This window comes from Rhipicephalus microplus, chromosome 5 (assembly GCF_043290135.1).
Source record: "Rhipicephalus microplus isolate Deutch F79 chromosome 5, USDA_Rmic, whole genome shotgun sequence".
Lineage (NCBI taxonomy): Eukaryota > Metazoa > Arthropoda > Arachnida > Ixodida > Ixodidae > Rhipicephalus > Rhipicephalus microplus.
This window is the reverse complement of record NC_134704.1, coordinates 98,534,645-98,559,439: the sequence shown is the minus strand read 5'-3', so window position 1 is coordinate 98,559,439 and position 24,795 is coordinate 98,534,645. Positions and strand designations below refer to the sequence as shown.

Below are 24,795 nucleotides of genomic sequence, written 5' to 3'. Positions count from 1 at the left end.
CATGTTGGATGGAGGCGGGGTCTTGCATTTACTGTTAGGTTGTAACGGACCGTGTTGTGGTTGCGCTGAACGAAAGCGACGATAGGCTTAGACCAGTAATAACTATGGCTGGGATTTGCGTGCCAAAGCCACAGTGTGATAATGCCGTATCTGTAGTGGAGGGCTCGAAAAATTTCGACCACCCGACGTGCTTCAAGGTGCACTGATATCGCACAGAACCTGGGCATTTAGCATTTTACGTCCATCAGTATGCGGCCGACGCGCGCAGGAACAAACCTGCGACGTACGGGCCACCAGCCAAGCGCCGTAACCACTATACCACCACGGTGAAGAGACGTAAGACGAAAATAACATGACAAGAATGTGTTCTTTGTCCATATGCTTTCGGAACTTTCGCTCAGCGCAAGTACACTAGAATGTCGTGTCAAGCCCTTGAAGCCTTGGTGAAGGTTACTTTTAGTAACTATAATATCTGGAGATTTACGTCCCAAAACCATGATATGATCACGAGAGACGTCGGACTAGGTGACGTGTTTAGGAAATATTAATATATCTGGTGTTCTTTAACGCGCACTGAGATAACATATTATACATGGGCCTCAACCATCTCGCCTCCACCGAAATACGACGGCCGTGGCTGGGATCGAATCCACAACCTTCGGGTCTGCAACAGAGCACCGTAGACACTGATCCACCGCGGCCGACGCAACGTTATTCCTGAGCGAGGATGCTCACAGAGGAAGTTGGAGAACCTCCTGGGCGTCAGGGTGAAAGCCACGTTCGCTACGACGAGGCCTGTGAGGAACAAGACGAGGATGAGCAGGCAGCACTTTCGACCGCATCTGGCTGTCGCCGACTCGTACGCCGTTCCCAGTTCCTCTGGCTCCTGCTCCTCACCACTTTCGTCCTCGTCAGACCTGAGCAGATTTCGAGGGACGGATTGAGAAGGACAAAGAAAATGCGGGGAGGTGAATCAGAGGTTGACAGATTTGTTACTCTACACCGGGGGCAAGAAATTATGTAAGGAAAGTAATGAGAAAGAAAGCAGAAGTGCGCGTGGACCCTATTCACTACACGCCTACAAGTGATTGCTCAACTCGTTCGATTCTCGAAATAGTGTCCATGCCCGCGGCACTTTGCTGGTCTGCGAAGCGCAGGAACACTATCTCAGGATCAGCGAGAAGCTATGCCTGATGATACTCATCTTTGCTCGCACAGTTTTTTCCACATTTTTGTAGGGATCGAGGGCGTCACCAAAAAACATTTTGTTCCTGCAAGGACGAACATTCGGTAGACGACACATTATACACAAAATACGCCGTGTGACAGCGCATACCGAGTCAAAAAGACGATTGTAAAGAAGAAGATCTGCAATAGCACTTGTGTATGTCCTTTTTTTCTGCAATCCTTTCACTGGGTGTATGCGGCCTTAAGATGTTATGACCAACCACGCAACTAGCCCACCAGTACAATTTGTACAAAAATTAGCTTCATAGTTGATTCTAAGGTGATTGACAGAGAAATGCGTTCACATCTATTGTAATTATCTCAGTATGCCTTACCCGATGAACCTCGGTAGTCAGCAGTAGTAGATATTAACCACTAACGGCGAACAGCAGTTAAACGTGGGCTGGCATTTAGGCATTGCTCGTAGCAGGTGAGAACTGTTGGCTTTACAGAAACTATAGCTCTAATATACTTCATACTAGGAACGTATTAACAATTTTGTAATCATAGTGGCCCTCTGAGTGTGCAGTTAACGAAAAAATAGCCTAGAAGAAAGCCACGTCACGCTAGTGATTCTCAGCACGCTAGCCAACCGTCAAGCTATTTTGTTTGCATAATGCCCCACAATAATGGCAAAGAGGCAACGATCAATATTCAGATTCTTGATCGTGAATGTTTGATCACCGGCAGTTTACATTCAGTACACCTTTGCACGGCAGCCTTGCCTTGCAGATCTGTAAGAAGAAAGCAAAATTGCTAAAATTTACTGCACTATCTTTGTGTACATCGTGTCTTGAGGCGACAAGCATGTGTTAATCGCGTCGGACTATAGCATTTCGCATGCTGCCTTCATTGCTCTTTATTGCGATATCAAGTATAATAATTGGCCGAAAATCTGCATGTTACTGCAAATGTCGCCAAAATACGATAGTCTTGCGTCTGGAGAGAGTGAACAAAACGTTTATTTGATGTTCTGTGCAAGAAAATCGGTGAATGGTACTCTGGAAACTTTGCGCCTCGAGCGTGTAGCGGAGGCGAACGAGCGCATCGAGGCACGTTGGACATGAGCGCCATCTGGCAGTTATTTTTGAAAACAAAGGCGTGCGCGCCCGCCGAGACACATGCGTGCCTGTCTCGGAGGTGATAAGGTGTAGAACGCAAAGCGACGGGCAGGTGCCACCACCATGTTGTCTTAGCAAAGCGTTGGAAACACTTACTTTTTTTAGCATCGCGTTGCATTGTCAGCGCATCGCGGTAAACGCTACAGTCCTTATAGTTGCTTGTGTGTGCCTCTTTTAGTATAAAGGCACACATACAGAACATCAACGTGTTGTTATGGTGCCTCAGATATGCGCAATAATTGCTTTTTATTTAATTAACAAATGCACAACTATGAACGATGAAGCTTGAGCAGTATTGGTGGGCGCTGCGGATGGAGTCGGCCGTTTGGTGCCGTTTCAGGTATCCTTAAGGGCGGACAAACAGACAAATGTACAGACAGACAGACAGACAGACAGACCGACAGACAGACAGACAGACAGACAGACAGACAGACAGACAAACGGATGGACAGATGGACGGACAGACGGACGGACGGACGGACGGACGGACTAAAATTTTGCCGTAGAAGGTCCCCAAGAATGACTATCGTCTTTAAAACCCTCTCTTTGAGTTTTATGTCATCGGCGTTGGCGCTGCTCTGATGTGCCGTGTGATGTCCAAAACTGATAAAATTATCTCGTCGTTGTATGTGCCACTTTCCACCTTCGTCCTTTTGACTGGTTAATTTTTTTCATTGTTATATCCTGGCTGACCGAGACTTCAAACCTTGCTGTATGTTACACGTGTTAGTTAAAGTGTGCGAAGGCCGCTACAGAACGCGGCTCAAGTGGAACTGAACCTCACCAGCTGTCTTTCGTCTCGCGAAAAGCCCGTTGTTTGCCCGTACAGCTCCACGAATAGAGGCACGCTTACTCAAAACACATGGTTCCTCACAGAGCCAGCGAGACCACCAACATATATGAACTTAAGGAATGCAAGACTTCACCCCAGAAATATGTACCGTGGCAACTGAACAAAAATTAATTGATGAGATTTCTGTCATAAAGAACCACCTAAGCGGTACCCACTCCTATCAACTCAATGCGCACGCGAATGTTAGGCGATGGGCTAGAGTTCAGAACAGTTAGAGCAGAGGGTAGTTAGCCGTAGTGTTGAGCGCACTTGTCTGCCATTCAAGAAAAAAAAAGAGGAGGCAGTGGTTGGGACAACCTGCTTATAAGCGACAGCAATGCTATCATATTCGGCCGACAAGTTGCCCTTACTCAGAAAATACTTTTTTTGTGCGTGTAACAGCGCATTAGTTGAACTTTAATTTAGCACAGCGATTGTGAGACAGTGTGCCCTACATTTGTTTTTTACATACGAGCTCACTGTGTAATCAATGAACAATATCTGCCTTTTTACGTGGCAGAAACGAGGGACACCGCATTGGGGAATAGACTTTACCACCTGGTGCTTTTTAACATGCTCGTAAATTAAGTATACGCGCCTGTTCTCGCACTTCATCCGTATCAAAATACGCCAGTATTGCTGGGAAGCGTACCCACGTCTTGCAGGCACGCCTGAGCAAACAAGTGAATTTCAGTTACTTACTTTGTGGACGTAGTTGAGTCTGACGAATCCAACAAAATAACCTCGTCTGCTCCACTCTTACTGGCTGCCGCGGCCGGCTCTTCCTTGGTCTCCTTGTTGTCTTTGTCGGCTGGCTCTGGCTGATTCTTGTCCTCCTTCTCTGCTTTCAGCTTGTTTTCCTTTTTCCTGGCCGCATTCGCAGTGATCACGGAGAGAACGCCTTTGACGTCTTGCTCGCCCTCACCTGCATTGTTGCGAAAGTGTCACTTGCTGCCAAATACTACCTAGGCTTCTTTTCTAATGATTGTTCTCAAACTGTGCTAACGACACTCCAAACTACCAGTCACATGGTCGATTATGCGTCTGCGTAACATAGCTTGAAGACGAATGCCAGCTGCCCGATCTTCTCAAACGATCCCCCTCCCCGAAATCTTTCTTCTTCTTAGTTGATCCTCCTCCCTGAAACCATCAATCTCCTACCCCGGAAGCTTTCTTCTTCTCAGTGCAGCACCTCCCTGAGAGCAGTGACCTCCCTCCCCGAAAGTTTTCTTCTTAGTCCGCCTGTTTCCCGAAAGCAGCGATCCCCCCCCCCCCCCAGAAAATTTCTTTATAGTGAATCTTCCTCTCTTCCTCTTAGTCTATCCCTTCCCCAAAAATTTTATTCTTAGTCCGTCTACCTCCCCGAAAGTTTTCTTCTTCTTAGTCTATTCCCCTCTCGGAAAGCAGTGATCCCCTTACCAGAATGTTTTCTGCCCCTAAACGTACTTATGCAGTCCCTCTGTGATCTACTCACGTTTGACCAAGCTACAATTTCAAGTGACTTCATAATAACGTCATGACGACGTAACCAGATTTAGGTCACCCATGACGCTAAACTTCCCGTGACGTTCATCATGTCTGGCGTCGTAGGGGGAAGCTACACATCACATGATGCTGATTTTTTTTCGCATAACCCTTGTTGACGCCACCCACGACTGCTTTTGACATTTTATGAGGAATGTAAGGCCTTCATACGTGCTTCTTTGCTGATTCAAAGATCGCAGGCTCGGTCTCTGTCACGGCAGCCGCATTTACACGTGGGCATACTCCTTTCAGTCACAAATTTCAATGTGCTGCCAGAAACGCGTCAAATTCGCGTGGTGTAATTCCAAGGCATTCATTATTTCATTCCAAAGAAACAAATGAAGAAAATGATAAGTTCGTGTGAGCTGCATACTTTAGAGCTAATGAATGTATAAACAACTATCAAATTATTCGGCCAGCAGCTACAGTACTTGCAAAAAAATAATCCACTATTAGACCCTCAATGCACGCCCAGTTTGGTTTTTAATTGTATTTTTTCGAGCAAAGAAAAACTACTTTTCTTTTTGACCCTAGAACGCATCACCTAGGACAATCATCGAACATGGTGGCGTATCCAGTAAAGTGATCCTCTGCAGCAACACACAGCATAATCAAGTTGATCAGCAGTTGTCTACTCAAGCGGCCTGCACAAATGTGCACACTAAGCTTCGAGCCTTATGATGAAACACACGATACGTGACGTGCCATTAAAGTCGGCATCTTCATTTTTACACACCTGTACTGAAATGGGCAATACTGAAAAAATGTAAGTACCACCGCTTACCTAGGTTTAGGCTCACGTTAATGGACCCCAAGATGTCAAAATCGAACTGGAGTCATCTATCTACCACAGCGCACGGAAAAACAATATGTAGATTTCAGCCCGTACAACATTTAGAACTGTAATACAAATATTTCTAGCACGCTTCTGGTTGTTTTGTTTCAAACGAGCCATTGTATGAAAACGTTCCGAGGTTACTTATTAGCAAGTGCTTTCAAAGCTGGAGAGCACTTAGCAATAATTTAGTGTGGAAGCATGGGCGCGTTGGTAATCCATTTTACTACAAGCTAAGCGCTGAGAAACGGAGGCAAGAAGGACACACCTCTCGGCCATCGCTGTATTGATTTGTGTTCTCCTCTGTTTGGCCCGTCATTCTATTTTGAGCCTGTTGCCTGTTCCTGTGCCTTTTCTTTAAGGCACAAGAACAACCAGATTCCTCGCGAAATGTGAAAATCGATCATCGGCGTGTCACGCCTTCAAAGTTAATGCAAAAAATCGCCCTGACGTGATGGCGCGACTATTTATCATCATCATTGCATAACAAATCACAAAAAATGGGTGACGTGCTGATGGCATAGCTGTGTCATCACATAACCTGATGTCACTTGATGGCGCAAACGCGTAAAATGAAATGTTCACTGGGTGAAATGTTTGCCGATGACGGAGGTAGTACAAAAGCAGATGAGGTCGAGACCGCTTGGAATGCCTCCGATTCTGGAGGCGGTGCGAATGCAGGGCACATGAGCCTAATTCTCAAGGGATTGAGTGGCGGAGGAATAACACATCTAATGGGAAAAAGTAGACAATTTTTGCCTTGCAGTCACTATGAGCGAATACATAAGAGAGCATTTTAAGATTTCTTTTTACAAGGAAAGCTGTATACGTGCCTATAGGAAAAACCAAAAGCCGTTTGGAATCGGGCTCACGAACGGTATCCATTGGCTGTGCTGACGATTACTTCGTTTTTAGCGTCTTACTCAAGCACGTGTGCCATTGGCTGCGTTGTGAGTGACGTCGTTCATCCCGTCGCTGCAGTGGCACTGAGCACACGCGCATTAGTTTCCACTGAAAGCTTCCACGTGGGTATGCCACGGACAAATTCAGAAGAGCACAGGCAGGGGAAACGTGAGCAAGGTCTCATTCGCCTTGTCGTTGGTGCAGTATACGGGCACAGAAACAGGCCCAGGAAGCTGAGTGCCGGCAGCAACTGCGTACCGATGATTCGGCAGCCTACCCAGCCGCGCTAAATCTTGAACATATCGAGCCTACATGACCATGACTACGGTCACGCAGGCTCTCTACTTGAACGGGAATGCAAGCGATGGTGGCGGTCGGACCCTGCAAACCACACCACTGATTTCGCTCGCGATGTCAAACGCTTGCGACGACGCGCATCGAACAAGCGGCCTTGCGGCGTAAACGTGATGTTTGCGGGAGAATTTGGGGCCAGCGAAAGCGCGCTTTCGGCCGGATGTTTCTCCAGCAGCTCTTTGGCCTCGGCTGCAGCGTCTTTGACTGCCTGTGGTTCGTGAACAACCACCATAATTTATGCATTGCGAAACGCATTTAACCACTAATAACATTCCTTCATGACCATGTTAATGCGAGGTACAATGTCCAGCATGTGAAGTAAACAATGTGGTAAACCCAAGCCAAACGTGTGTCTAACCTCATTAAGAAGCACAAATACGTAATCAATAATTGAATTGTCACAGGCTTCAATGTAGCGTGTAGTTGAACTCACTGCTAAACAATGGGGCGGCACGTTTCAGCTTTCACTAGTTAAACATCTGTACAAAGTGATTGGGCAGTAATCATTTTTATTGATGCTTGTACTATACTGCTTGATATATTGATACGTGAAGTTTAACGTCCCAAAACCACCATATGATTATGAAAGATGCTGTAGTGGAGGCCTCCGGAAATTTTGACCGCCTGGGGTTCTTTAACGTGCGCCCAAATCTGAGCACACGGGCCTACACCATTTTCGCCTCCTTTGGAAATGCAACCGCCGCAGCCGGGATTCCATCCCGCGAACTGCGCGTCAGTAGCCGAGTACCTTAGCCACTATACGACCACGGCGGGGCTGTACTATACTGCTGTAGAGCATCTTTAATTGCACGAAAAGAAAGAAATTTTTGAGAGCATGTGGCATATTTTACCCTGGTAAGTATGTGATATCAAAAACTTGGTTTCACCTTCTTGAGCCGGTTGATCTGACGATTGTTTCTCCTGTGATTGCGAGTCTCGGGACGGAAACAGGTCTCCCAAGCTCCCCTTCATGGTGTCCTACAAATGAATAATGACTCATCATACACGTACCACATTGTAACTTTCTAACGATGGCGCAGAAGAACCAAGCAATAGGGAAGCTGCGAGCTAGGATTCTGAATTTTGGTTCGTAGGACTTGTGCCCCATGGGCACGGAACTCTCGTATGAAGACAGGTAGCAGCGAGCACGGCCATCGGTCGTCGAATATCGACACAAATGAACGAGGGTATGCGCTATTTATAGTTGTTTCACCACCCGATTTAAGCTTACTGGTCGATTATTTCCGAGTGCATCATAGAATATCGTACTAAACTTGCGTAGCATGAATAGTCTAATTAGACGTGTCCGCGTAGCATCTACGACTACTAACTTAATGAAGCTTCGCACTAGCGGCGCTAAGCCCGAACGAAGTGCAGAGCAGGGCAGCCTTGCGTTTCTCGTTGGTTTTCTTTTTTTCTATTGTTACAATTTTTTATACTGTTTTCAATTTTCCTTTTAGTTTATCTATATTTTTCATCCGATTTTTTTATTTCTTGTTGTCTCTTTGTGTCACACGACAGACCAGTCCACTGAAGTGCTCCGTCTAAAATATCATCATCAAGCCAATCGAGGAACAAGACGAGGAAGAATTCTTTTTTGCACGGGTGCGAGCTCAATATGATACAGGTGCCATGCTTTGTGTGCGTTAGGCCATGCGATCCCAGCATACCTCAGCATGCAGCATACTACTGCGTGGGCCCCTTACGTGCTCGCCACCTACAAGGCTTTTTGAAATTCACTGGGCGTATGTTTTTCGACGATTGCAGATTTTTGAGAAGAGGCTATGAGGTGAGGAGGCTGTAGAAATACTTTGCCACCACTAAAGTTTCCTCGCAAATAATAATTAATAAAACATCCAATAACTACTATGAAGGTTAGAAAGAGATAACTTAGGACGCATCCTGAGTCCTAATAAGAACGGTGTGTGCGTGACGCGTTTTTCGGGCAATCAAATTACCTTAAACGTGACAACTCTCACGGTGAGATGTTCAAAGGCATGAAAACCATTTTTCAAAATAACGGCAAATGGACATCACTCTAGAAGAAGTTGATGGTATCGAACGATACCATCACGACAATAAACTCAGCATGTTTTTTGTTCTCGCCTACTTCAGCTCTGCTGACATATTATATATTATAATATATTGGTGCACGCAGAGGTATTGAGTGATGATTCAATAAATAACTGTGAGTGTTTTACAACGAACACGTCTTGCGATCAAAGTTTATATACCTAATGATTTTCACAACCATGTCGCTGAAAGCTGTATATTTTATTTCATAACATTTCAATTTTATTGCATTTGATCAGGGGCCAATTTTAACGACGTAATGAATACATAAGGTATACTGTACCACTGAGCAGTTCCCTGGCCTTTAAGGAGTAGCTTGGAGTTAAACAAATCTCGCAAGTCATTCACTGTTACAACGATTCAGCAGCATTGTTGTAGCCACACTATATAAAATAAACTACATTGCGCGTGCAAGATCCAGTAAACGACACCTGTGCAAGGGAGTATATGGTAAATGCTGTCCTGTACAGCCATTGCCTTTAATGTTTTGCCTCTTTCTTCACCACTGAGTGCGCGTGCCAATGCGGTCAGTTCATTCGGAAGATTTACTAGCTTTCGCTTTCACTACTTGGCTTGTATGGGGAGTATTCTCAGCTTCTCAGTAATATTACAAGTGTATGGCTACTTTAGGTTTATATCAAACTGACGGGAATAAGGCATTGCTTCAAGCGTTTCATTCACTTCGTTAAGAATGCGTTCATCTGTATTTAGTAGATGTCAGTCAGCTAGCGTTACTTCCGTAAACATGACCCCCAATTTTTTTTCACAAGACAGTGAGACCATCAAAAGCATATAACTCATTTATTGTGGTTATTAGCTCTAGTTCGGTAATATGAACGTAAGTTGAAACGAAATGAAATGGATGAACAATCGCTCTTTCTGTGGGTCTAATCTGAAACCACGCTTGGTGGGGCATCGGGCTGACTTGCCCGATGCTGTACTAAGTGAGCTGCGACGGACAGAGCTTCCCCTGTTCACCTCGTCAGGTATTTCACCATGTGTAATTGCTGGGAGTGTTAGCCAGAGCCGCTCGTAGATAAGGCGGCAAGTGCGGAACACCTTTTCTACTTGACGACATCATGTGACTCGCCACCTCTGCACAAGATGGCTGCTGACTGCCCCGCATGCTAACCTTAGTCATTAAATCGGCAATGGCGAGGACCTCGCAGTGTATAGACGATACAATGCAATATTTTTTGGAAAGGCTTTCACGATATCTTACTGGAATATTGACGACGGCCTCAGTTGTGATTCAATGATTATGGTCACTTACCTTAAGCATCATGGCCATCATAAGTGAGGTCATGTCCTGCAGGGGCGTCGTCCTGCTCTCCAATTGTGCCGGGGGAGGAGGCGGGGGTGGCGGAGGAGCAGGTGGATTTATGATCACTGGTCCGCTGCTGGAACCGGAAGGGAATGGCACCGGCACCGTGATTGGAATTGGGATTGAAATAATGGTTGACTGTAAGGCAACGGGAAGAAGTCTTAGTTCGACAGACTGGAAATATATCTCAGCGCCAAGTGGCGTTGCACTGTGTCAGCTCCAGGATGCACTTTTGATATCTGGAAGTTTGATGGGGACCGTAATTAAGCACTGCATAAAGAGAGTAGGAGAGCAAGGAAACTGGACAGTGTTTGGACGACAAACGACCGTGATCGTCCCCAAGTCACCAGTATCCTGCTTTCAGAATTTTGTAGGGCCTCATCGCGAAACGGACGCCAAACAGAGCTAGCCTTCAAGGGCCAAAGTGGGCAGTAGGACCTACCACTCCTAGCAGTAGTCATTTTGGGCTATCAGGGAGAGCGTGTTTTGAGAAAACCCCCAACAATGTGGGATAACGTGTGCGTCGCTGATAATTTGCTGCATACGCTGTCGTGCAGTTCCGGATGTCGCCTTGATGATGATTGATTTGTGGGGTTTAACGTCCCAAAACCACCATATGATTATGAGAGACGCCGTAGTGGAGGGCTCCGGAAATTTTGACCACCTGGGGTTCTTTAACGTGCACCCAAATTTGAGTACACGGGCCTACAACATTTCCGCCTCCATCGGAAATGCAGCCGCCACAGCCGGGATTTGATCCCGCGACCTGCGGGTCAGCAGCCGAGTACCTTAGCCACTAGACCACCGTGGCGGGGACTCCGGATGTCGCCTTCAAGAGTGTCCTGTGCGGAAACACATTCGCTTCAAGCGTCTTCCATATGACAACATCCTCTCTTGTGAGCTTAGGGTGTGGTAGCGGACACCTTGAGGCACAAGTATGCCTTGTAGCGTGTGAGCGCGTGGCTATTTTAGGGGTGCTGCAGCCCTTTCCTACAAAGAGAGGAGAAGCGCCGCTACGTGAAGCTGCATGCCCCCTCTGCCGTTAGAGAGGGGACGCTGCGCCACGTGAAAGATTCACGTGCTGACGCGATGCAACGCGTACGTGGGTACGAGGCTTTGCTCATGCCTCATCAAACGAGAAAATTCAACGTGAGCGTCAGCGGCATCAGTGACGCTCACGTGGTGAGCGTCACTGATGCCGCTGACGATGATGTCAGTGGTGATGTCAGTGGTGTGGTGACGTCAGCAAGACATCGCATATTCTTAAACAACGTGACTTCATTATAACATCAACATGACGTATCGTGCCGTGACGTCATATTACGACGCCAAAACATGACATTGTGTATTGGTCAAAGCTGCTAAACCAGGTGACTTGCAGAGAGCTTGCAATGCCTCCAATCCGAGAGGCAGCGCCGTACCACGTGAGCTGTCGATAGCTTTCGCGAGGCGGAAGATGAGTAATTCTGCTGAGAAAAAAAAATGGCAGCATATCTACGGAGTGAGAGATGTGTGGGGTGAAGCGTCCATCGGTCCGTCCGTGTGTACATCCGTCCGTGCGTCTGGATTCTGGAAGAAGGGAAGTATGAACGGATGGACCGATGGACGGAAGAAAGCTCGGATGTACAGGTAGACGGGAGCACGGATGAATGGATGGGCAGAAGCACGGACGCTCGGATGAATGGAAGCATTGACTCACAGACAGATGGACGAAAGCACGAACAGGTGGACGGACAGGAGCACAGACGCACGGACGGACGGATGGATGAAAGCAAGGACGGATGTACGGACGGGAGAATGGACGGACGCTTGACCCACTCATCATTCACTCCGTGGATATGCTGTGAAAAGCCCTAACGCCACCTGGTTATATTATTCCCATGGACATATACACAAAACGCCGTCTTCGAACAACTGATAAACTAGAGGTGGCTATAATACTGCTGCTACTACAACTATTATTATTATTATTATTAATATTATAATTATAATTATTATTATTATTATTATTATTATTATTATTATTATTATTATTATTATTATTATTATTATTATTATTATTATTATTATTATTATTATTATTATTACCACTACTAGTACTATTACTACGGCTGCTGCTGCTACTTCTACTACTACTGCGGAGGGAATGACCCATGGCCCAAGGAGCTTCGCACCTAAAAACCTGCAGTACCTGCGCGGAAATCACAGCACAGTCTCAGTCGAAGCTGGAAGAGCGCTATTTTTAAGTCCAAGTACGCTGACAAGGTACCCAATACTTAAATAAAAATTTGGTAGGTGATGACGATGAAGAATTATCGATGAGACTTCGTAATAGGTTGGCAATATTGAACGACCCACTTGTTTTGTAATTCATATTGAGTGACGCCCGGTTACACAGATCGCATTCTGTGGCGCATGGTTGTTATTTTGTTCTTGTACCACGTTATACTGCGTCTGTTCATGCGGTTATTTCCCAAAACAAAGCTCGAACAGAGTTTTTGTGCGCAGGAGGTCCGAGCCCCGGCATGGCTCACTGGTGAAATACTAGGCTGGAACGGAACAGACTAAGGCTCGAACCCCATTTCATCCTGGATATGTTTTGTCTCATGTCAGGTATTTTTCTCATTTCGTGCGATACTGGTGACAAACACCGGCGGCGGCTGACAGCTACGTCACTCCTTGTTTGATTCTCACAAACACCTTGACTGTAAATAGAAAATGAATTCCACCTTGGAGGTGCCTTAGACCTGTGGATAAGGGTCAGGAGTGGCTTTTCTGCCGATTGAGTCCATAATGCACCACGATTTCGGTATATATTCTCTATGCGCTTGCGTCGGTGTCTCATGCATTACGGAAGATCATAAAATAAGGGTACATTGCATCTGAACACGAAAAGAGAAGATAAGGGTGCTTTCGCCCCACACATCTCTCACTATCAATGGCCAAGTATGCGCGTGAGCCATAGAGAACACGGAAACAAGTCACTTCGTGTTTGTGTCCAAAATGATATCATCTCGATTTTGGTTCACTGTTGACGTTTTTTATTTTTATTTTCATTCATGTTTATGCACATTTGGGACAAGAAACACAAAATGACCTATATATATATATATATACATATATATATATATATATATATATATATATATATATATATATATATATATATATATATATATATATATATATATATATATATATATTGATTTGTGGAGTTTAACGTCCCAAAACCACCATTTGATTATGAGAGACGCCGTAGTGGAGGGCTCCGGAAATTTGACCACCTGGGGTTCTTTAACGTGCACCCAAATCTGAGCACACGGGCCTACAACATTGTATATATATATATATATATATATATATATATATATATATATATATATATATATATATACATATATATATATATATATATATATATATATATATATATATATATATATATATATATATATATATATATATATTGTATGGTCGCCCATTCGATGTCGTCACCGAGCATCATGCACTATGCTGGCTTTCATCATTGAAGGATCCCTCAGGCCGTCTCGCCCGTTGGGCTCTTCGCTTACAAGACTACGATATCCGCTTGCTGTACCGCAACGGACGCCAGCATGCTGACGCCGACGCCCTCTCGCGCTCCCCTCTGCCTGAAGGTGATGTGCTCTGCTCAGTATCCTCGGCTGCTGTTTCTGCCATTGATGTTGACATCATCGCTACCGAACAGCGAAAGGATAATTGGATCGGTCCGCTCATCGACATGCTCTCTGATACATCCGCAACGCCATCCACGCGTGCATTGCGTCGTCAAGCTCGCCATTTCGCCATTCCTGACGGCCTCCTACACCGACGCAATTATGACGCCGACGGCCGGCAGTGGTTACTCGTGATACCCCGCAGTCTGCGGTCAGAGATATGTGAATCCTTCCATTCTGATCCGCAATGCGCGCACTCTGGGGTATTCAAAACCTACCATCGCATTCGACAACGCTACTTCTGGCGCGGGATGTACCGCTATGTGCAGCAGTTCGTTCGCTCTTGCCTCACTTGCCAACGCCGTAAACCGTCAGCTCACATGTCGCACGCCAGTATACAACCGTTACCTTGCCCTGACCGTCCCTTTGGGCGCGTAGGTATCGATTTGTATGGACCACTTCCTCTGACGTCCGCTGGTAACCGCTTGGCCATTGTTGCCGTTGACCATTTAACGCGATACGCCGAAACCGCCGCTCTCCCGGCGGCTGCTGCGCGCGATGTTGCGTCCTTCCTGCTGCATCGATTTATACTGCGCCACGGACCACCCCAAGAGCTTCTCAGCGATCGAGGCCGTGTCTTCTTGTCGGAAGTCGTCGAAGCCATTCTGACGGAGTGCCATTCTGTCCACCGCAAAACTACTGCTTACCACCCACAGACGAATGGCCTCACCGAACGCTTTAACCTCACCCTAGGCGACATGCTTTCTATGTACGTCGCTGCCAACCACACTAATTGGGATAATATACTGCCCTTCGTCACCTACGCCTACAACACCGCCCCTCAGAGTACGACTGGTTTTTCACCTTTCTACTTGCAGTACGGAAGGCACCCGTCGCACACCATGGACACGATACTCCCGTACACGCCGGATCCATCTGAGTGTACACCTATTTCCGAGACAGCCAGGCTTGCTGAAGAGTGTCGTGAGCTTGCCAAGACTTTTACGACGCAAGAGCAAGAGCGGCAGAAGAGTATCCGTGATGGCTCCACCACTTCTGAGCCCACGTTCCTTCCTGGTGCGCTTGTATGGCTCTCGATTCCGACCTCTTCCGCTGGCCTCTCTTCCAAACTACGTCCCAAATACGAAGGCCACTACCGTGTCATCGAGCGCACCTCACCCGTCAACTATCTGATCAAACCCGTTGAACAATCTTCGGACATGCGCCGCCGTGGGCGAGACATCGTCAACGTGGAGCGCCTGAAGGCTTATTATGACCCGCTCATAATAACAAGCTGTTAGGTCGCCAGGCGGCTCCCTCTTCGACCCCGGGGTAATTGTAGCGAAGCCTCCGAACTATCAAATGGGTCGAACTCTTGAGTACCTTCTAGTGGGGCAACCCAACAAGGACGCCGCTCGCGCTGAGGGCCCGTGCTTGGCTGTGACTGTCGCCATTTTATATTCTCGCTCGTTGCCGGCTAATAAACGCCTTAACAATATATATATATATATATATATATATATATATATATATATATATATATATATATATATATATATATATATATATATATATTTATATATTGAAGAGGACGCATGAACGAACTGTGGTTTTATCAACGTTTATCTCTTCTGATCCATCAGTCAAACGTCCATAAAACCACGTTTCATATTTTCGTCCTTTTCTTGAATCACATTCATAGTACGTAAGCTTAGTCTTCACGGAACGTAAGCAAAGCTGTCTTTAATGAGGTACATGGAAAGGTCGTTGCAAACAGAAACCGAGACAAAAATAGACGTGCTGGAGAACATTTTCCCTGCACAAGCAAAATTCACAATAGGGTACTCGTTTGGGGGGGGGGATGCACGGCTCTGCTTTTTCATCTTCACAAATTGCGAAGCCGACAATATATTGTCGGCTTCGCAATTTGTGAAGATGAAATCTACCCTGTGCTTACGCGATGACTAATCTATCCTGTGCTTACGAGATGGGCAACACTGTGCAAATAACCATCGTTTCAGCGAATCAACGCTTTAAAAGAGAATGAAGTTTACGCTGAGAAAAGCATTCCCGGAGAGAAAAACACATGTGGAAACGATGTCGAATGCCGGAGCTTCACTTTGATGGTAAGGCCTGACTCCTTCGTTATTTGCAGTGGAGTTGTCAGAGGGTAAAACACTGGGCCCGTGTCCCGCATCCCCCCTTCTGAATTTTGATGTTTTTTTTTTGCTATAGTATACAGACTTGAAAATGACACTCAAGCGCATCTGTGTATCTGGCCTCGCTTCAGGTAAAGAAGTTACTCCTCCCCCCCTCCCCCCAATAAACACTTCTACCAACGCCCCCTCGCTCTTTTTGGGTATTCATGTGATGGCGTTAAAAGAGCTTCTTTCGCAGAAACGTCTTCGTCGTTGGTTGCAAGCGAAAAATCATCACGCCCATGACCGAAAAATTGAGAAATATGCGCATAAAATAAAAATAAAAATTTCTACTTAAAAGTGTGAATCGAAACCAGGCCGTTTGCGTGGGAAGCAGGCGTTCAACCACACGGCTACACGTCTGCTTGCAAATGCTGCGCAAATACAGTTCACGCTTTACAAACACACTCATCCTGTATACAGGCTTCACAACACATCATGCAATATTGCGTGGTACAAGCGCATACTGCCATCGCGCGTCAGAACATATGATTATTACAATGACTACATAATTTGAAGCCGGCCAACTGTTACAAAAGGCTCACACGTTACTGCACCTATTTCCCCAAGGCCATGTAGTGGGTGCATAGCAAGTTCCAAAATATTCCGCGCGAATGATCGCTGGTAGTTTGATAGATCTACTCATTACACAGAATGCATGCATATGCGAAATTTTCACTGATATTAGCAATTTTGAACTTTATCAATTACGTTGTAGCAATCCACGTTTTATACATCTGGAGTAACATCTTATAATATAAGTATGCACTAAGTGATCGAAGTACGCACTAGGGACACGATATCACTATAGCGTTCAAATCTTCAATACGAAGCTTAAGAGTCCCCCAATTTGTTTTGTCAACCTTGCTTATAATGCGCACATCTTTCCCGGTATTCTACGTGTAGCATTTCACTGTTCGATACTTCTGTTTGTTTCAAGCTGTATGCGAACGGTAGCCGCAACTATTTGTTAGTTTACATGTCAGAAAGGCACAGGCAAGGCACGCCAACTTCTGTGAAAGGCAGCATAACTTCTCTTTTTAACACCAAAAAACTTAGAAGCTCCTGTGTGACCTCCGTAGCGTGATTGTTTTGCTTTTTCTTGGGACGATGTAGACTGAGTTTTCATTTTCTCTTCCGTTATTTTTATATTGAAGCAAACGCACTGATGAACCTATTTCGCTCAATTCAACACATCAAATTAAATGCCTAGAGTTGCCGTGGAACGCATGGGAGAGCCTCAAGAATTTACACGAAATAGGAGTTCACGCAGTCAAGACGTCAACCAGAATCATGCCCCCATGGTGTCACCAGGAATGGTTAGCAGCTCGATGTTGCCCAACTACAACATAAGACACTACTCGATCAATTATGTGTGACAACTCGCATTGATTTTGAGAAGAATATCGAACGCACGCAATGGACGCGAACATAATGAAATAAAAGAAACTAATTCAAACTCGCACCAGCTCGTCTTCCTTTCTTATGCCCTCGTCTATGGTGGGTGCACTGATTTCTTTCTGAAAGGTATTCATACCAACTCGGCCAGCTCTCTATTCCTCTACAAGTCGTGTACACTTCACAGTTTGCCCTCCCATTCTTTTGTCTAAGCAAGCGACTTACTTGGCTCTGTGGCGGAGCGTTGCGACGCCTCAGGTAACCGTGTACGGGACAGCTTGGAGAAGGAAAACGATGACGGAGACGGCGATTTGATTGATGAAAGGGATAGTAAGGTGGCGACGACTCTATGCCATACGGCGCATAGTAGGGCCACTTTTCCTCCGGACGCCATTCTGTGAAGGTTGTGAGGTGCTATACATATGCTTCACCCGAATCCACAAGAAGCTCGTACTTAGAACTGTTTTCTAAAACATTTCAGCTGATCACGATGTTGGTAATATTATTAGCAAAGCGAGAAAAACACTGATGGTTGATTTCAGTGAATTCCACCCCACATGTATGTGAAGAGCATTGTGTGAATACTTTACATTAGAACGTTTTAATTTCTCTTGTATTCCTCTATACGAAATATGCTTTGCGCCTACAATCTGAGAGTAAAGGCGGAAAACCTGACTGCATAGCCACAAGCGGTGGCCGTCCACGTAGAATTCTGTCAAGTGGCTGTCGGGAGCTCTGTAGCCTGTTAGCTTTGAATTGATACTTATGGTTGCTTTAAATTCATCTACCCAAGATTCGACAGTGAATTACTGATGTCGATTAAGCCTCAATTTAGCATTGATGCTCAAATAATCGATGCTATATAGGTTTACAGAGTGACGATGGACACTTCCAAAATTTCGGAGTACATAGGTCACTTGTTAGATATTTTATTTGTTTTTTTTTCATCCTCCATAGCTGGAAGCTGCATCATGGTGCGGTGACAGCTATGGGACACACTATCAGTTATTACACTACGCCTTTTTGATACCGGAATACCTTTCAGGCTAAAAAAAAATGCTGCTGATGACAGACAATTTTATGGTGACGCTCGTCACCGTATACACGTCAAGTGCAAGTACCTTTGTGAGGCGTTACGGTACATGTTAGCGTAATTGAACACTCTAGCGTGCGGCGAAGTAGGCGTAAAACCTTCCGTAACGTCAGGGCTGCAACGCAAACTTGTTGCCGTATGTGTGTAAGCCAAACATGACCACCGCAATGAGTTCTGGCAACACGCAACGACGCATTGCAGCAGCTAATTACGGAAGCCACGAGCTGGCAAAATTTATTCAAAATGTCTCGTCGTTTATAGGATCTCGCACATCGCACGTTCGGAGACCCAGCGTCGGACGCCGGACTGCTAAAACTAGTCGCTCAATCACTCAAAGCTTACGCTACAGGTGAACGTATAGATGAAACTTGAGCTTCTAACGGTCAGTGACAGAGGTAGTATGGCAATTACGAGATAACACGACCCGACGAAGACCAATGCTGGTGTCATGTTCGGCAAGCTATCATTCATTAGCATACGCAATCATTAGTCATATTATGATTGAAGTATAACGCAAGTTTACGCTACGGAAATAAACAAAAAATAATGTCTAAACATGCACAATGATTACGTTCCATGTCATATGTTCACTTTACACTAATGGTCTGTGTAGCTGTTTCAGGTGCTTGCGTACAGTCATTGGATGTGTAAAGTCTTACGTCACATGCGTCGCTGCGTATAAAAAGTTAACTTATCCCTCCTTCATATGAATAGGTATAACGCGAAAAGCTAAAACAGTCTTTATAGAGGCAGTTGAACGGTTATTGCAGATAAAAAAAGTGCTTCTACAAATATCTATCAGTGCTTGGGAGTTATAGCGTTTCACGTACGCACAACTGTGCACAAGATAAGCGTGAATGAAACACTCTCGCTGAAGTGACTTGTTTATGTTTGAGCAGTGCGCTCCTTTCATAATCACAGTCGCTGGAGATAATGATGTGAGCGTTACATTTGTGCGCTCTGTGGTGAAAGCTCAGGATGTGCAAACCAACCCATCACGATACAGGCACGCGCGCACAAGCGACCACGTCTTGTGAGGCATAGTGCAGATTTCAAACGTAGGAAGCAAGGCGACGACCTTTAAAGTGCACCCTATGTACCATCTTACCAGTTAATATCAAAAATACAATAAAGCACCACCAAGCTTTGTCTACTGCCAGCGGTAAATGGTCGATATATATAACTCGTTGTTAGTATGGCTACGAAAATGTATACGTTTTGTGGCTGAGTTCTTTAGCTTCGCGCTCCATGGAGGGCGAGATATGGATTAGACTCTCGGCGCAATTGGGTAGCGCGATCGGCTGTTAACCGAAGGATTAGACTCTCGACGATGGAACTTTTTTTTCTGATTATAGGTTGTCATCTGTTGGTGCGTATTTTATAACGTCATTCGCATAACATAAATACAGTGAAGTCCTGCTGGACGCCGGCATAAAACGCTTTCAAGTTAGAAGTGTACAGGTGTAAACAGTTGTTACACTAATTGAGTGGATTTGGCATGGTCTCGATTAACAATAATGTAAACTGTATAAAGCTTGGCGTAAACTCCTGGCGTTGTCAGTAAGAAGATGGATTGAAATGTCGCGTACAATTAGGATAGACTCGACTTGGGTATGTCCCGTTCAGTTGTAAGGTTCATTCGTTTAAATGACAATCAATAGCCATCATGGTCCTTTCGTTGTTACCCGACCGCCTACACGCATATACCTGAATGTAATTCCGGCCGTTCCGGAGCGTTTTCAACGGAGGCGAAAATGCAGCATGCCCGTCTATTTATGTGCACGTTAAGGAACAGCAGGGGGTCAAAATATCTACAGTTCTTACTACAGCGTCTTTCAATATAATATATTATGGGTTTGAGACGTGATACCCAACAAGTATTATTTTAAAGAATCGGTTGGTAGGACAACTCTACTAGGTCGACTCTTACCCTTCCAGCGCCACGAAGAAAAAGAGCTAGAACACGTGACTACGAGAGGGGGGTAACAAAGTTACTGCACTGCGTCGCACATGTCACATGACCTGCGCATCATGGAGGATTGGTCCAGTCAGAGAGGACGTCTGAAGTGGACAATGGGCATCGCACGGCTCAAGCGTCAGCAAAAAAATCGAATAGCAAAGCATGAGCTTTGAGAGCAGGAAGCGCAAGTCAAGTGGCACTGCTCGAAAGCCGCCAACACTGAGCTTCAAGAGAGTAAGTGTACGTGGAACAGCAGAAGCCCACCACGAAGAAACATGCAATCACTGTAGTGATACACAAAACATAACACCGCTAATCACACTAAAACACACATAAACACCAAAACGCCGAACGAAATTCACATAATCACAGTAAGACACATAGAAACACAACAAGAACGACCACAGCCCCGGTGTTTCCCCGAGATTTCACATCGTGGATCTGCGCTGTTTTTGAAATGTTTTTGAAAGCGTAAAAAGAGGCCTGCTGAAGTCAATTTTTTATGGAAAAATAGGTAATGCCATTCAGCAATTATTGACAGTTGCCGTAAAATACGTCCAGAGCTAGAAAGCGAGTTCTTCAGCAAATCATGGCGTCAGTATTAATTACATGCATAGCGATTGCCGTTGCTCATTTTATTGTCGTCTTCAGTTGTAAATTACATGTTGTTTACCCAATTCCAAACAAAAATAGCTTACTTGTCTCAGTGCGCTTTGATAAATGTATTTTGCGCAAATTTGTTGAAATACAGCAACGTGTGTCTGGAATATAATTAGGGATGACATACGATTGGGCACCATCGAATCAATACTTTGCGAGATGCTTCCTCAAATAATGCTAGAAAGCAAAAAATAAACACTGCTGTCTGGGGATTTGGGGCTGTTTAGGAGCTCTGTAGGTGTGCTCGCAGGCTAGTTGTAGTCTGTAAATAAATAAATAAATAAATAAATAAATAAATAAATAAATAAATAAATAAATAAATAAATTTGAATTTCATCAGAGGCATATTTCCGAGCAATGGAGAAATTCAGATTCCCCCTTTTCCATTAGCCCACGTCTCCTTCGAAGTAGAGGCCATTTTTCTATTTTCTGTAAATGTATCAATACCCTTCCCCCCCACTCCGAGATCTGAAGTGAAGCGCTTTCAAATTGCCTTAGTGATCGGCCCACTTTTCCCAAAACAACAATGTAAGTGGATGACATCATCTCATTGCGTCACAATATCTTATGAAGTGATATATTGTGACGTGCAGTACGGCTAAAATGCTAATAATGGCACCACCTAAAATTAACTAGAGGTGACTGGCTGAACGCTGCGACCGTTCAGCCAGCATAGATATGATGGCTAGTACATAGATTTGGCAAGTTTTCACGCTTGCGGCTTCGAACACTCTTGGCTTCATTTGTTGTTGGGTTTCGGATTTGTTTCGAATAAAAGAACAAACCATGTAAAATTTTGTGACCAGATTTGAATTGGTGAGCCTATAAAGTTAAAGTGGTGCCATCCAACTGCTGACCATTTGGTGATTGTCATCCTGTGACAAAGCGGATCCAGGTCTATCGAAGTCAAACGGAGGCTAAAAAACGAAGTTTAGACAAACTAGTGTTGTACCCATCATTTCCATGCTGGCTGAAGCACCGTGTGTTGCAGCTGCCATAGACGCTAGCGCCACAGTTTTCTCTAATATATGTATAGGGAACTCTATGAAGTATGATACGCATTTGGACTAGGTGCATGGTTCATGATTACAAGTGAAAAATAACGCCTTGTCTATCTCGTATTGTTTCTTGCCCCAGCCTTTAGACGGGGCAGGAAAGGACGCGAGATGACGGCGCCATGGTCCCCCACTCTTTCTCATCCCGCCTTTGAAGCGCTGCTTTTTTCCTTGTATTCATGATGGCGTGACAAATCATTACGATCTATGATGTCATGATGAGATCATAGATCTCATCGTGACATCATAGATCGTAATGATTTGTCATTACGATCTATGAATTTTATTCGCAGCGCAGATCTTGAATTTTATTCGCAGCGCAGATCTTGAATTTTATTCGTCCCTCGTTTACAAGATGACACCACGCGACGCCAACGCCAGTGACGCTGACGGTCAATTTCTATGTTTATGAGGCATAGCCGACTTTCACCTTAAAATAGCCGACTCACCTACATAGGTGCCGTAGTATCCAAACTCGTTTTGCGGGTTCCAGGAGTCAAGATCGGGCTCGTAGTAGGACCCGTCATCCAGGCCATCCTGGGCGCTTTTCGACATCCGGCTCTGGGAGTCCATCCTGTCGGCTTCGTGGCTCCTCGAGGCTTTAGGTTCAACGCTCCAACCCCACTCGGCCCACAAGCTTTTCACTCGCTTCTCGTCCTTCGCTGTTTGCCTTGAAGGCTTCTCAGCGGCACGTGTTTTGTCCTCCGTTGAAACTATGTCTCTTGGCGTACGAGCACCTGCTTGTCCCGGTGATGGCGTTGCGGAGCTTGCCGAACGAAATGTCTTGGCTGGTGGCTTCGTGGGCGATGTCGGGGAGTTTGGCTCGGTGGTATTCCTGGAGTCCTTAGAAGGTACGGGGGATGATGCTCCCTTACCTAAGCTTTTGGGTTGTTTTTCATTTGGAGAATAGGATGATGAATCCGGAAATTCCACTGCATTCTTGGAGGGTGCTTTAGAGGAAGACTGCGATGGTGGACCAGCATCTTTTTGTTCCTTTCGTGCTGTGGTATTTCCTTTTTTCTTTGCTTTCCTGTCCTCTTCAGCCATCGTTGCCTTTCGCGTTGCTTTTCGATAAAACGGACCCTTGACCAAGGATGGCGGAGATACCAGTTGTCCACCAAGCACCTTGCTTTACGAAGCCTGGCGCCTTCAGAGTGCCCAATGACAAAGCTGACGGACTAAACTGCATAACAACATTATGCCAGAGCTTGCTTTAGCGTCTGTAAATTGCCATAATTAAAGGAATGCGAAGTTTAAAGTAGAAATGACAAAAACAGAAAAGTCAATAGGACTGAAAAAAATTCCGGGTTGCTTTATGGCCAGCTGGCTCAGGGTGCGTGACGCAGAACCATGGCCACGACTCTCGCCGAATTCAGGACAGGCACCAACAGGCAAGGCAGTGATAGACGATATCTTTGGAATGTCACTCTCTCGACTTGATGAAAGAACGGAAGGAAGAAAAAGCACACAAATAGCTTATTACTTCCGCGCATGCACGTGTGTGTGTGTTTGTGCGTGTGGGTGTGTGTGTGCGCGCGCGCGCGCGCGTGTGTGTGTGTGTTATGGCATTATAGATGAAATAGTTGTTGCCAGAAATAGTTTATGTTCCTTCGGAAAGAAATCACATGAGACACCTCTGATGATTTAAATTTTTTCCCGTAATGAGAAAATGGGTTGATGTAAACCTGGCGCTATCTTTCATACGAATAGTAGTGTCAGGCGTTAACTTCTTAAGATATACGCTAATGATAACTCGACAACACCCGGTCTCTTTTTCAAAGCACACTTCGCTATCTTGCGATTGCCGGAACTAAGAAGCATCTGCTCTTGACCTGTAGCCCCTCTTCCTCCACCCTTTCACCTAAAAAAACTAGATCGTCATGCATTATTCAACATCAACTTGTTTCGCAGAGTTGTCAAACTGGTGCAAACCACCCTGAGTGATACAAATATGTACGCGGAAAGTGTACTCTGCACGCCATTGGCCAAACACAGGTGCCCAACATTTAGGGCACTTGCACAATAAGACCAAGTTAGCAATAGTTCAGTGACACGGCACGTGAAATTCAAGATTAGAATCGAAGCATGGCAGAAAATTGTTGCTTTAGGGAATCCTTCACGTTTTCTGTCACATTGAATATGACACGCTGCACTCATTTGTGTCTCGTACTACGCGCAATAACAAAAGGCTTTGGGGGTGCGATGCACGAATTGCTTTCATAGAAACTTGCATGAATCTACTATTCATTTTGATGAAGCCATGGAGCAACTGCGGTCTTTACGCTCACACAGAGCGTAAAGAGAGCACTAATGCGGTCATTTAAGAGGTAATAATTGCTCTATGAATACGAACAGCTGTAACTGTATATAACCTAATATTCATAGTTAAGGAGGCCTTCGAATTTGACTCACCCAAGCAACGGGAGTCCTTCTTCTTCTTTCTTGCTCGAATTTTCTTTTATGATGATGATTCGCATTTTCAAAAAGGCTCACACGCAATAATAAAGTTGAGCCACAAATTACGCTTTCATGTATAATTAAAG

General features: G+C 45.2%; 1 protein-coding gene across 1 annotated transcript; it reads right to left on the bottom strand.

Moving 5' to 3' along the window:
* LOC142817522 (uncharacterized) lies at positions 1 to 22,825 on the bottom strand. Its single transcript, XM_075894550.1, has 5 exons — positions 22,706 to 22,825; positions 10,143 to 10,331; positions 7,684 to 7,774; positions 3,883 to 4,105; positions 1 to 917 (listed from the first exon to the last, which is right to left on the bottom strand). The coding sequence occupies exons 1-5, from the start codon at positions 22,823 to 22,825 to the stop codon at positions 587 to 589; spliced, it is 954 nt and encodes a 317-aa protein (XP_075750665.1). The 3' UTR covers positions 1 to 586.
* Positions 22,826 to 24,795: the final 1,970 nt, after the last annotated feature.

Excerpts from the sequence above, each read along its gene's own strand:
- LOC142817522 (XM_075894550.1), bottom strand. The coding sequence starts at position 22,825 with ATGGACTCCCAGAGCCGGATGTCGAAAAGCGCCCAGGATGGCCTGGAT. Across the intron at positions 7,775-10,142 it reads TGATGGCCATGATGCTTAAG|GACACCATGAAGGGGAGCTT; the intron begins GTAAGTGACCAT and ends ATTCATTTGTAG. Across the intron at positions 918-3,882 it reads GACTCAACTACGTCCACAAA|GTCTGACGAGGACGAAAGTG; the intron begins GTAAGTAACTGA and ends AAATCTGCTCAG.